Genomic DNA, 12,638 nt, shown 5'->3' on the forward strand with positions numbered 1-12,638 from the left:
TGGTGAACTCTGACCTTTGGTCCCCCTGCGATCTCCGGTAACGGAACACCGCCACTTCGGTATAAGCCGGCCTTTGTGCGCACGGCGCCGCCCACTGACGGCCCGGAGAAAGACCACGGGGTCCCCACCCAGGCCGGGAGCAGCAGCTGGCCGGACCGGGAGAGGGTGAGTCCCGCCACGCACGCAGTCGGTCGCTGCGGACTGCCGGGGACCGTTAATGGCGCCGCGTTTTCCGCCTTCGCGTCAAAATATCAGTCGCGACCGCACAGGCGTCTGTTTACCATAGATCTATTTTCAACAGATCTATTCACTATAGATCTATGTCCCGTTTAATACAGAAACAGGAGCCGGGTTAGTGGGCGATTATTTCATTACGTTAATCATTTTATTTGGAACGTTATTCTCTGTGCAGTATTTCTACGTCTGAAGGAGCTTGTGAGGAAAATTTGGTTAATAAAAAAAAACATGAGAATTAGGAAACTGATTAGATGTATGTACAGTACAGGCCAATCGTTGGGACACACCTTCTCGTTCAATGTGTTTTCTTTATTTTCATGACCATTTACGTTGGTAGAATTCTCACTGAAGGCATCAAAACTATGAATGAACACATGTGGAGTTATGTACTTAACAAAAAGTGGAGACCTGACCTCCACAGTCACCGGACCTGAACCCAATCCAGATGGTTTGGGGTGAGCTGGACCAACAAGTGCTAAACACCTCTGGGAACTCCTTCAAGACTGTTGGAGAACCATTTCAGGTGACGACCTCTTGAAGCTCATCAAGAGAATGCCAAGAGTGTGCAAAGCAGTAATCAGAGCAAAGGGCGGCTATTTTGAAAAAACTAGAATATAAAACATGTTTTTAGTTATTTCACCTTTTTTGTTAAGTACATAACTCCACATGTGTTCATTCATAGTTTTGATTCCTTCAGTGAGAATCTACCAACGTAAATGGTCATGAAAATAAAGAAAACACATTGAACGAGAAGGTGTCCAAACGATTGGCCTGTACTGTATATCTTATTGCTGACTGTTTGGGGAATTTTTGTAACACTCACCATGCTTCCTTGTGGGACATTCAATGATTTACTGACTCTGGTTAAGATGTGAGCAGGAGAGAAAAGATTATTCATTAACATAATAATAAAAACATTTTCTGTTATTGCTTAGAAAGTAAAAGAACCTAAAAGAGCTACTACGTACACTTTCAATATTCCTAAAAAAAAAACCGCTGTGTTGGGTTCTGAGTTGTTATGCGAACAGTATCTACAGATGCATATTTAAAGCACTGATGTAAGTTGCTCTGGAAATGCTGTAGATGGTTTCAGGACCTTTACCAGACGCCCTTATCCAGAGCGACTTACAATCAGTAGTTACAGGGACAGTCCCCCCCTGGAGCAACTTAGGTTTAAGTGTCTTGCTCAGGGGCACAATGGTAGTAAGTGGGGTTTGAACCTGGGTCTTCTGGTTTATAGTCGAGTGTGTTACCCACTAGGCTACTAGCACCCATGAGCTTTTTCAGAAGATCAGCTCCACAGCCCGCATCCTATTAACTGGCCTGATGTGCCGCAGCCCAGCTGTGAGACGTTTGACATCACGTTGAAGCCGGGGACAGCCAGCAATGGAGAAGCAGGTGGTGGACCGCGCTCAACAGGCCTTCTTGTCTGGACGCTCTCGGCCACTGGGGTTCCGGCTCCAGCAGCTTAGGGCCCTTCACCGGCTGATCACGGAGAGAGAAGCCGACATCGTGGCCGCGCTCAAACAGGACCTCAACAGAGTAAGACTAACACCACATGGGTCACGTGGGTTATGTAGAGGCTCCAGTAAATGTCCTCTTCCCCTGAAGTGCAACAATTCAATAATTTTCTTCATCTGCTGAACATTTTCATAATGCTGTGTCACGTACCATGGAAAATTGCAGGCCTGTGTTACCATATTAACACCGTATCTGTATTTAGAGCCGTTTCGACACTCCATTGTTCGAGCTGATCGGTCTGGAGAATGAAATTAGGCTGGCTGAAAGCAGTCTTTCGGAATGGGCCGCCCCCCGGCCGGTGAAGAAGAACCTCGTCACCGCGTCGGATGACGTGTACGTCCAGGCCGAGCCGCTGGGAGTGGTGCTCATCATCGGGGCCTGGAATTATCCCTGGGCTCTCACCTTACAGCCACTTATTGGGGCCATAGCTGCAGGTTCTTTCGGAACAACTTGCTGCATTTTATTTTTTCTTTTTGCTTCACACGCCGCAGCCGGTTCTCACTTCCTCTCTGTCTCCTTCTGTTCGCCTGTTAGGAAACGGTGCGGTGGTGAAACCGTCGGAGTTAAGCAGCCACTCATCTGATCTTCTGAAAGAGCTGCTTCCCCAGTACTTGGACAAGGTTCACACAGTCACATTTTGTCAGTCTGTAATTAGTGCTGGTGGGTTTGTGTTACCAGGGTCTCTCGGCTTGGAAAAGTAGACTCTTAGATGTTTTGGGGCACACACTCAACCAAACCTCGGTTTAGCACCTTGCACAGTTGCACGCATGCTATTAAACTGCTAATGTTGTGTGACCCCCGAGGGCATCTTCTCTATGAAAAGAAGTATTTCTGTTGTCATACTCGACCAGCTAGGACACCACTGCCCCTTAACCAAGTGTTGGTGGGGTCTGTACGCTGGTTAATTGAAATTATTATTAGCTTTTATAGAACACTAAGGGCCAGTAGAAAATTAGTACTTAATATACACTGTACAAAAAATGAAAGGGAACACGTAAACAACACAATTTGATTTCCATCCGTTATTTTTGTGTGATTTTGTTGTCAGCACGTTCAAATAAGTAAAATGTGAAAAATAATATTTAATTAATTTAGCTGTCTTATTTTTGTGCAGTGTATGTACAGTACATTCCAAATGTTTGGACACACCTTCTCGTTCAATGTGTTTTCTTTATTTTCATGACCATTTAAGTTGGTGGATTCTCACTGAAGGCATCAAATTGCTGCTTTGCACACTCTTGGCATTCTCTCGATGAGCTTCAAGAGGTCATCACCTGAAATGCTTTTCCAGCAGTCTTGAAGGAGTTCCCAGAGGTGTTTAGCACTTGTTGGCCCCTTTGCCTTCACTCTGCGGTCCAGTTCACCCCAAACCATCTGGATTGGGTTCAGGTCCGGTGACTGTGGAGGTCAGGTCTCCTGTTTATGTTAAGTACATAACTCCACATGTGTTTATTCATAGTTTTGATGAATCTACCAACGTAAATGGTCATGAAAATAAAGAAAACACATTGAATGAGAAGGTGTGTCCAAACTTTTGGCCTGTACTGTATATCTGGATTGGGCAGCTCCATCTAATTGTTATTTTTTTACATGACGATGAATGGCCAAAGTCTTCTCAGCTAGAAGTTAGAGTTCGTCCATTAATTTATTTAAAATGCTGATATTGGTTGATAGTCGTTGGTTAATTCAAATGATCAGTGCATGAAAAATACGTCATTCTGAAGTCTTAACCTGTGTGATTTGTGTCACATTTCAGGAAATGTACCAAGTGGTGACTGGCGGAATCCCAGAGTCGCAGGAGCTGCTGAGGCAACGTTTCGACCACATATTCTACACTGGGAACAGCATTGTGGGTAAAATCGTGATGGAGGCAGCTGCTCGCCACCTCACCCCAGTGACATTAGAGTTGGGGGGCAAAAGCCCCTGTTACATTGATAAAAATTGTGACCTGTCAGTGGCATGCCGGTAAGAAATGGCTTTAGTCGTGTTGATGTATTGAACCTTTTTTTTTTTTTTTTTTTTGGAATGTTCAGGAAACCAAATGTATATTTTTCTTATTAGTCGCATCACCTGGGGAAAATTTGTCAACTGCGGCCAGACATGCATCGCTCCTGACTACATCCTGTGTGAGCCCGGCATCCAGCAGCGAGTTATTGAGGGGATTCAGCAGACACTAATGGTGTGTGAGATTTTTTTTTTTTTTATGATTTTGAATAGCATTGCTGGGTGGCAGTGGCCTAGTGGGTAAAACACTTGCCTATGAACCAGAAGACCCAGGTTCAAATCCCACTAATTACCATTGTGTCCCTGAGCAAGGCACTCAACCCTGAGTGTCTCCAGGGGGGGACTGTCCCTGTAACTACTGATTGTAAGTCGCTCTGGATAAGGGCGTCTGATAAATGCTGTAAATGTAAATTGCTAGTTCGGTCAAATGTTTTAATAAATTCTCCTTGTAAGTCGCTTTGGATAAGTAAAGTAAAGTAATAATGTCTGCATTTCAGGAGTTTTTCACTGACAACCCTAAAAGCTCTCCGGACTATGGGCGCATCATCAACCGGCGCCACTTTGATCGCATCGTGGGTCTCATGGAGGGATGCACTGTGGCTTTGGGTGGACAGACGGACAGTTCCGAGTGTTACATTGGTAAATGAGAAAAGTGTTTGGTGAAATAATGTCATGATTGATTATTACAGTTATGCACCAAATATGACTGGCTGGTGATTTGTTTTCTATTTGTTTTTTTGTAATTATTTTGCATGTGTAATTGACCAGTTTGAGTAATATTCATAGTACAAATGTAGTAGTGCAATAATGTTATATCTTATTACATGTTCTTATTACAGTACATAACATTTGTTATGAACATATTATACACATTTTATACCAGCCTACAGAGACCAACAGTGTCTGAGCCTGTAGAGCAGGAAGTCCTCAGATAGTCTCTCACCAAATGTTAAGTTGTCAAATTTTTAGTTTGACCTTTAAAACCTGCGGAAGGAGCAGCATATTAAATCTTATGTGACGTTTCTGGTGTTCCAAACACTGGAAATAGTGAAATGATGTTTCTTCAGATTGCTCTGGGCCGAGTGCCTTTGAATACTCTGAATGATTAATTCATTGAGCAGAAGATGAACTGATCATCTAAAGGCATAATGTTCAACTGTGTAATTATTTCCATCATTTACAGATAGAAAAATGAAAAAAGACAAAATACAAGTATCACAGCTTGTGCCTAGATTATTACATGACATGACAGGAGGTTCTAGTTCTACCCATTGCTGTCTTCATTGGATTACGTGGAACGCTGCGGCTTACACACGTCTTCTCTCGCACCCCCACCAGCTCCTACTGTACTGACGGACGTGTCACCCCATGTCAGACTCATGCAGGAAGAGATTTTTGGACCGGTGTTGCCAATCGTTAACGTGAGCAGCATCGACGAAGCCATTCACTTCATCAATCGCAGGGAAAAGCCACTGGCCCTCTACGTTTTCTCGTCGGATAAAAAGGCAACTTTCAATTTGCTGAAAAAATTCACCATTCGTCTGTGACGTATAAGCAACGATAACGTTTACCTCTTCTTCTGCCCATGAAGGTGATAAAGCGAATGCTGTCTGAGACGTCAAGTGGAGGAGTCACGGTTAATGATGTTATCATGCACTATACAGTCACTTCACTGCCCTTTGGCGGTGTAGGTGAGTTTGCCCAACTTTTAAATTAAAATGTATATAAATTACGGGGGTAAAGTATCATGCTCAAAACAATTGATTCATAAGAGACAAGAAGTTGGCCGACTTCTTCCCTTTATCTGTTAGGAAACAGTGGAATGGGCAGGTACCATGGAAAACACACCTTTGACCAGCTGAGCCACCACCGCGCTTACCTGATAAAGTCCTTAGCCATGGAGTCGCTGAACCAAGCCCGCTACCCGCCCATGAGCCCCGCCCGTCTGAAGAGAGCCAGGTTCTTCATGCAGACATGGCTGTGCAGCTGCAGGCGCTTGGCGTGCGTGTGGGCGGCGGTGGCCACCATGGTGGCGCTGGGCCTGCTCGTTGCCCTGCTGGTGGTTGTCCTCAAGGTGTGTTTTTATCTTCTCGCTATCTGTCTACATTCGTTGGTCACATGGACAGAGAAAGAAAGTAGGTGTATTTGCTGTATATGGAGTTACTTTTTTGGGATGTAATAACCCCCCCACCCTTTCTTTCCTAATCTAGGAACCGTCTCCCTGACAACTCGTCATGTGTATGGTTCTGGAGACCTCTTTTAACAACTGAATTGTGATAAATGTTTTAATTTTGTAAGCAGCTTATTATTGGTTTGTCATTTTTAATATGATGCTGTTCTGGAACCACACCTCAGCAATATTAATTAATTTAATTTAACAAGCCAATATTGGTGTTTAACAGTTAAAAAGTTATTGTTAAATGTTTATGGTGATATAGTGTGCTTTTAATATTTTTGTAAAGTAATGTTTTTATGCAGTTCTGCACAGTGTGCATCATTTTCAGGTTCTTTGTCTGCACTGAAGTATTAAAATTGTTGCTAGGTTTTGCTGCACAGCCAGATTGCTGGCAGTAGGTGGCGCCCCAAGGCAAGACATTGCTTACAATATGCCACAACTGGGAGTCAAACTTGGGAAAAAGATCTGTAGGGGTGTGTGAAGTTCCTCCTCTTTCGGTCCTGTTTAGAACCACACGCATATTTAATAAAATATTAAACATGACCTTAAACCTCAAGCCACAGCATACCACACAGACTCAACATTTACTGCAGACTTTCTTATAGGTATAGGTCTGCTCAGAACTATTTTCATTTGCTCAAGATTAATACTATTAATGATTTATGATTTATTGAGCTTGTTTTGTTTATATGTTCTCAGTTTTCACATATAGATTCAATTAATGGTTTCAAGTCATGAGATTTTATATTAATTTTAGATTAAACTTCATGTACACATTTTCTTGATTGTTTTGTCTTATATTCAATATAATATAATTTAGTATATAAAATGTGTCTTTGCCAAAACAGGACTGCTAGTCTTATTTAAAAGTTCAGATGCTAAAGAGGAAATCGAGAGAAATCTCTCCATTTTTATTTTGTCTGTCTAATCTCTTGGACACGCAGAAGTGACCTTGCACATCCCATTGTAAAATAGAACCATCTGCAGCCATTTAATATCCACATTCAAATGTAGGTTAATGTTTTGAGGCATAAATGTATAAAGATTAAGCAGTGCTCCTCTAAAATATCACATCACCATTTATCAAGTCTTATTTTCTGCTCAAAAAGCATGAATAAAAATCTTTGGTCCATTCTCCCTGTCAGACGGAAATCCACACTGACATGGTTGCAGCCAAAGCAATTACAAATTCCAACCTAAAACGCAGCGAGCACAGTACGGTGCCCACTAATCAGTCATGGCCTGAAAAAACACAGTAATCCCTTTATTGTGTTGGTTAAACCCATTTGACATCAGCAGACATGGTGCAATCATTGCGAGGTTATTCAACATGTCCATAAGCCCTACGTGCTTCATATCTATAGTCACGGGCTCCTCTGGGTCAGAGGTCATCTAGTGTCATATTAGAGTAGTGGGTGTCTGGCCCTGTCCCAGCTCAGCTTGGCCTGCTGAATGCTTCCTTGCAAAGGACTTTGCTGTGTGTGACACGTTGCCAAAGTGAAGGGAGATGTAAGCCCTCCAGCGTTTTTGTCTTTTACTATTTGAATACCACCTATCATCAGCCACACCGTTGCCATGGTAACATGTCAACCTTCCATAACCTTGGCATGTAAGGTGATTACGTGTTGCCCATGCTGCTTTCCTGGATGTTTCTTGCCTGCAGAGAACACTCCCTTCACCCGCCTCAGTCAAAACACGCACAGTGTGAGTGTGTGTGTGTGTGTGTGTGTGTGTGTGTTACACTCATGCTCCTGTGCTTGTGAATCAGATCACATGACTCAGATCATATCACCAGAGCAGCGTTAACTGTCCATATAACCAGTATGCTGGATGGGGAGAGATTTTGGCCTTGTTCAGTGAAGAGTGAGTGGCTTGATGATAAACAGCACTGACTGAAAATGCATTCTTGGTTCTTTTGGACAGAACTTTTCTCTGAAGAAAGTCTGAAAAGGCAACAAACACAATGCAGATAGAAAGCAGAGAAAAATAAGATGAATAAAAGAAGCAAAAATGATGACACAATGGAGTTTTCATCATCTGTCAAGTCTGTTTCTGGTCTCCATAACTTTGTTAGATAGAAATCACCTTGGATGTGTGGATGTTGTGCAAAAAATAACATAGTAATAGATAATGTCATTCAAATGAATTGAAATAAGAACATGTTGAAAAGGTTAAAAAAAAAATGCTAACTAAATATGGGTTTTTGGACCATTACTTCCATCTCTGGTTATAATGAACAAAAGGCCAATTAATTAGTCACTGATAACATGAGATGTGTTAATAGAAATATGATTTAAAACATGCAATTATCTATAGTTAATTGTCAAACTTTATAATAGAGCAGGGCCATTTATCAGCTGTACTGCACTGTAAAGTTTACTACTTTACTGCATTGATGATAAACATGTTTTCAAGAAGGATAAAACCTGCATTTAAAACATCTTAAATCTGTTCATGTTCTGTGCATGTGTCTCCATGCAATTCGAAAAGCCAGTGCATCATCGTTCTGCAGTTAGATGACGTTCTGCCCACCTCTAACAGCTAAATTTACTTTACTGCATCTTTACTGATGATAAACATGCTTTCAAGAAGGACAAAACCGGCACTAAAAAAACTTAATTCTGTTCACGTTCTGTGCATGTGTCTCCATGCATTTCGAAAGGCAACAACTGGAGCCAGTGCATCACCGTTCTGCAGTTAGATGACGTTCTGCACACCTCTAACAGCTAAATGGTTCAGGTGTCAGCCATAGCTAAGTGGGAAGGCCAGACATGATTTTTCATTAAAGTGTTTGCTTTCCTCGCAGCCGCTGCCTCAGGTTCCTCCGGGCTGATGGTAAGAATGGAGTTTTTTTTTTTTTTTTTTTTTTTTTTCGGCTGTGGTCATGCTGTGATTTATCCTGGAGGATACAGCAGGACTCAAGTTTCCCTTCGTAAACAACAAAAGCTTTCATGCCTTCGACAAAGTTACATCCCTAAGCACTTGGAGTCGGACTCTGCTCCCTCCCCTAATTACTAAATCGATCTCGTGTGGGACTTGGAGGAAATTCTCGCGCTCACGTCTGACCCAGAGACCGACCACACTCCGCTGCACTCTCAATTCCCCCGGCCTGGTCCTCCACGTCCCCAGGGCCTGAAAGGACAATGGGCTCAATCAGTGGACAAGATCACCCGGCGAGAGAGAGAGAGAGAGAGAGAGAGAGGAGAGTGAAGCCTGTGATGCACTTGGTGTAAGTTTAACCCCTCGCTCTAATGCACCGCCGAGAGCCTCTTAGTTCCAGAATGCACTCAGGAAGCGGGAAAGTCCAGCGGCCAGTGGAGTGTGGAAAGAGATTCTTGAAAAACGCTCCTGGAGTATACTCTTTGTGGGGCTCGAGTGCTGCTGAAGGTTACTCTGTTTCCTTTTTGTTTTGTGTCCCTGTCCAGAAGCCCGGAGCGCCGCTGACGTTCAGCCAAACTGAAGGCGCGGGTCCTCGCGGGGAAGAGCAATTTTTCACTGGGCCGTAAATGAATCAGGGCTGCGGCACGGCCTCTCAGCAGGCCGCCAAGGCCAGACTGAGCAACGTCCGCATCCCACCTTCCTCACCAGATACCGCAGTGCTTTCCTGAGCTGAACATACTGTACCTTTTCACGTCTAGATTACTATGGAAACCACACAGCCTTGCAGAATCTCTACCATGTGCACACACGGTCTTCTGCTGTGCAAAAAGAAATCTTTCAAATAAAGTCTGTTTATTGAAAGCTCACAATGTTCATTGTTAAATGAGTGTATTATATGACTGTAGCGAATGTAATGAGGAAAGTGAGCAGTCACCCCACCTGAGGCCTATAAACACCACCCAACCCTCCTTTGTGGGAAGTGTGACATTTACATTTACATTTACAGCATTTACCAGACACCCTTATCCAGAGCGACTTACAATCAGTAGTTACAGGGACAGTCCCCCCGGAGACACTCAGGGTTAAGTGTCTTGCTCAGGGACACAGTGGTAGTAAGTGGGATTTGAACCTGGGTCTTCTGGTTCACAGGCGAGTGTGTTACCCACTAGGCTACTACCACCCATCATGCATTCTGACATTAGAGTTTCAGCTACTTCTGGGGTATGTCATCAGGATTTACGGAAATAAATAGAAATGACTGCTTTTTGGAGCCCTTTTCACCCGTGTGTGGTTATTCCTGACACCCAGAAGGTGGACAAATTTTAGAAGGGGGAGGAGCCTGTAGGCAGGACTGACAGCTCTCGCCCTACGTCCTCGTTCTGGACAATTTAAAGCCCCTCCTGTCAAAAAGTCACACAGCCAAATGTAGTGCAGCGTCCATCTCCTCCTTTTCTACACAAGGTATGTCAGTGGACGTCACAAACATGATCTCTGCTGTAAACATCTCGGTGCCACGCCCACTTCCAAGCAACCATTCTGATGCCTGACAAACTAGTTATTGTGACCTTTGTGAACGCTCTCCATGCACTACATGTCACATAGCATTGCAAAATGTCCTCCACATAAGCAGCTTAAGGAGAACTGTCACCCTTCTCTACACTGAGCTTGGGACCGTGGTGAGTGAACATGCATGTTTCATAACAGAGGTTGGAATTTGCCATCTTGTCAATGCGCTGTCGGTTCGGTTTGTGATAAAAAAAAAAAAAGTGGAAATCAACGTTACGGTTTCACCACAGCCTTATCGTCGCTGGGGAACGAACATTAGGGAACATGGTGTGAAGTAATGAGATTGTGTCAACACAGAGGGGACTGCATGTAATAGGTGTCAGTGCGTGTGGGCAGGGAGGGACCGTCCACCAACAATGACACAAAATGCCCTTCGGCAAAAGCTCCCCAAGGCATGGCACTCGGCTCATTTCCAAAATTCTCCTCGCTTTTTCTGCTGAAGAGGCCGAGGAAAAGCGACTCCCTGTGTGCATTGTGAATTCTAATCTTCTAACCATTTCCCCAAAACCAGGTGGTGTTTTACAGGCGACCGCCTTCAAATATTTGCTTTCAGTGACGCTCCTTTGCAGTCAGCGTCAAAAGAGGCGGAAAACTGGAAGTGGCCGCGCGTCCTCAGCCGCCACAGTCAGGAGCACGCCCCGCGCTTGTTGACATTTCCAGACGCGATTGATCCCTGGTTTCCAGCCGAGGGTGTCCGCTTACATAATGCCGGCCCACGCGAGGAGTAATGAGAAGGCGCCATACGTACGCGCTTGTTGATCTAAGGCGGTAATTATCTGTCCATCGCAGCGGCTGGTAAACACTGATGTCTTACATTACGTACGAAACTCGCGTTTCCTGCTTATTGGTTTTCCATTTCCAGCTGTCAAGCGGTGGTAAATATTACGTCGCTGATCGCGACGCATACGCCGAAATGACTAAAAGTGTAGCAAGGCTTCCCATCAATGTAGTAGTGCTTTTGAACGCTGTGGAAATGTTATATTTGTTGTCTGTGCAGTCCTGGGCTTTCCGACGGTTGCGTCACACACTTTGACATCAGAACGTGTGTAAAAGTAAAGGCTGCTGTCAGCGGTTTAGACGAACCCGGACAAGATCCGATCGTTTTTACATTTCAAGCTGCTCGTCACCTGTTGGCGTCGGAGTTGAGAGCCACAACTCGCCGTGACACGTCGGCCAAAGGCGTCCCTTTGCGTTCCGTCCAAAAATGTAGGAGGCACGAAGTGTACAGTGCACATCCACCCCAGCCTCTGGCAATTTCTGACAGCGCAGTGGGCACAGCAGCCCTTTGGAGCACATTTTCCTTCCACAGCCTCAGTACACGGAAATAAAGGCGGTACGTGCAGTGAACACAGCAGGGTTTTGGCCATTGCGAAGTAAGCCACGAAAGCCCTACCTGCGTTATTTGAATTTTTCGAGATGCCATGCAATTTTATGCCTCTGCGAACCAATTTGGTTTCAGCCAACTGTGCACACGCGGTGTGTCACCTCTTGACCTCTGACTCACTAAAACCGCGTAAACGGTGACCTCCATCACCCAATGCAGTGCTCATTGAGAGCTTGCATGAAAAACGGCTTGTTCATTCCAACCCGGCTAAACTCAAGGTCACTCAGGTGAATATTTAGACTCTGATGTTAGCCTCTGGTGACAGTGGATAATTTAAGACTTGTCTGCATGCATCAGCGCGATGGCATTGAGCTCATTATTTTAGGCAGGGACCGTTCCCCCCTTTCCTCGCCCAACAGGCTCCAGGGGATGGTGTGGCCTGCCGCTTGAACCCCTCTCCGGCGTCGGTGATCGTAAAAGGCCGCGAATGAAAGTGATTAGCGATCTGTTTGTCCACAGAGCTCAGCTGCTGGAAGCGCCTCCAAGGCCCTTGCATCGTGACACCAGCTCCCCGTGGCTGCGTGCACGAGAGCGGCAGCCCTCGCCGCCCAGCATTCGTCTGCTGGTGTGTGTCGCACGTATGCTGCGGCGTGTGCATGTGCGGCGGTGGCCGCAAGCCCTGACTCCGCGTGTGACTCCACGCACAGATGGCGGAGAGGAGTGCTAGTGTAACCAAAGTCTCGTGGAGCATCACGACTAGCAGCATCTCGGCAGGTGACACATCGGGCCAGAAGAACCACCGAGCAGGTCGGTGGAAAGGAGGCGGCTGGAGGTCCACGCTCCCTGCAGGGGGTGGGTTTGAAATCTCTGACCTTGCACATTTACGAGGTCTCCAGATTGGTCAGTATCCTTGATTGGTCTCGTATTTCG

At 45.0% G+C, this 12,638-nt stretch overlaps 1 protein-coding gene across 3 annotated transcripts; it reads left to right on the forward strand.

The window, feature by feature from the left end:
- Positions 1–16: 16 nt before the first annotated feature.
- aldh3a1 (aldehyde dehydrogenase 3 family, member A1) lies at positions 17–6,714 on the forward strand. Of its 3 annotated transcripts, none has more exons than XM_029001697.1 (11): positions 17–165; positions 1,580–1,779; positions 1,961–2,192; positions 2,293–2,378; positions 3,515–3,723; positions 3,820–3,937; positions 4,260–4,401; positions 5,101–5,267; positions 5,354–5,453; positions 5,574–5,836; positions 5,973–6,714. In XM_029001697.1, exons 2-11 carry the CDS (start codon positions 1,624–1,626, stop codon positions 5,985–5,987), a joined length of 1,488 nt encoding a protein of 495 aa, XP_028857530.1. In that variant the 5' UTR covers positions 17–165; positions 1,580–1,623; the 3' UTR covers positions 5,988–6,714. The 3 variants fall into 3 exon arrangements, with proteins under 3 accessions (XP_028857530.1, XP_028857531.1, XP_028857532.1); XM_029001698.1 differs by having other exon boundaries at positions 87–165; positions 1,575–1,779; XM_029001699.1 differs by lacking the exons at positions 17–165; positions 1,580–1,779; positions 1,961–2,192 and having other exon boundaries at positions 2,307–2,418.
- Positions 6,715–12,638: the final 5,924 nt, after the last annotated feature.

The sequence above is a fragment of the Denticeps clupeoides genome, chromosome 13 (genome assembly GCF_900700375.1).
Source record: "Denticeps clupeoides chromosome 13, fDenClu1.1, whole genome shotgun sequence".
Classification (NCBI taxonomy): Eukaryota; Metazoa; Chordata; class Actinopteri; order Clupeiformes; family Denticipitidae; genus Denticeps; species Denticeps clupeoides.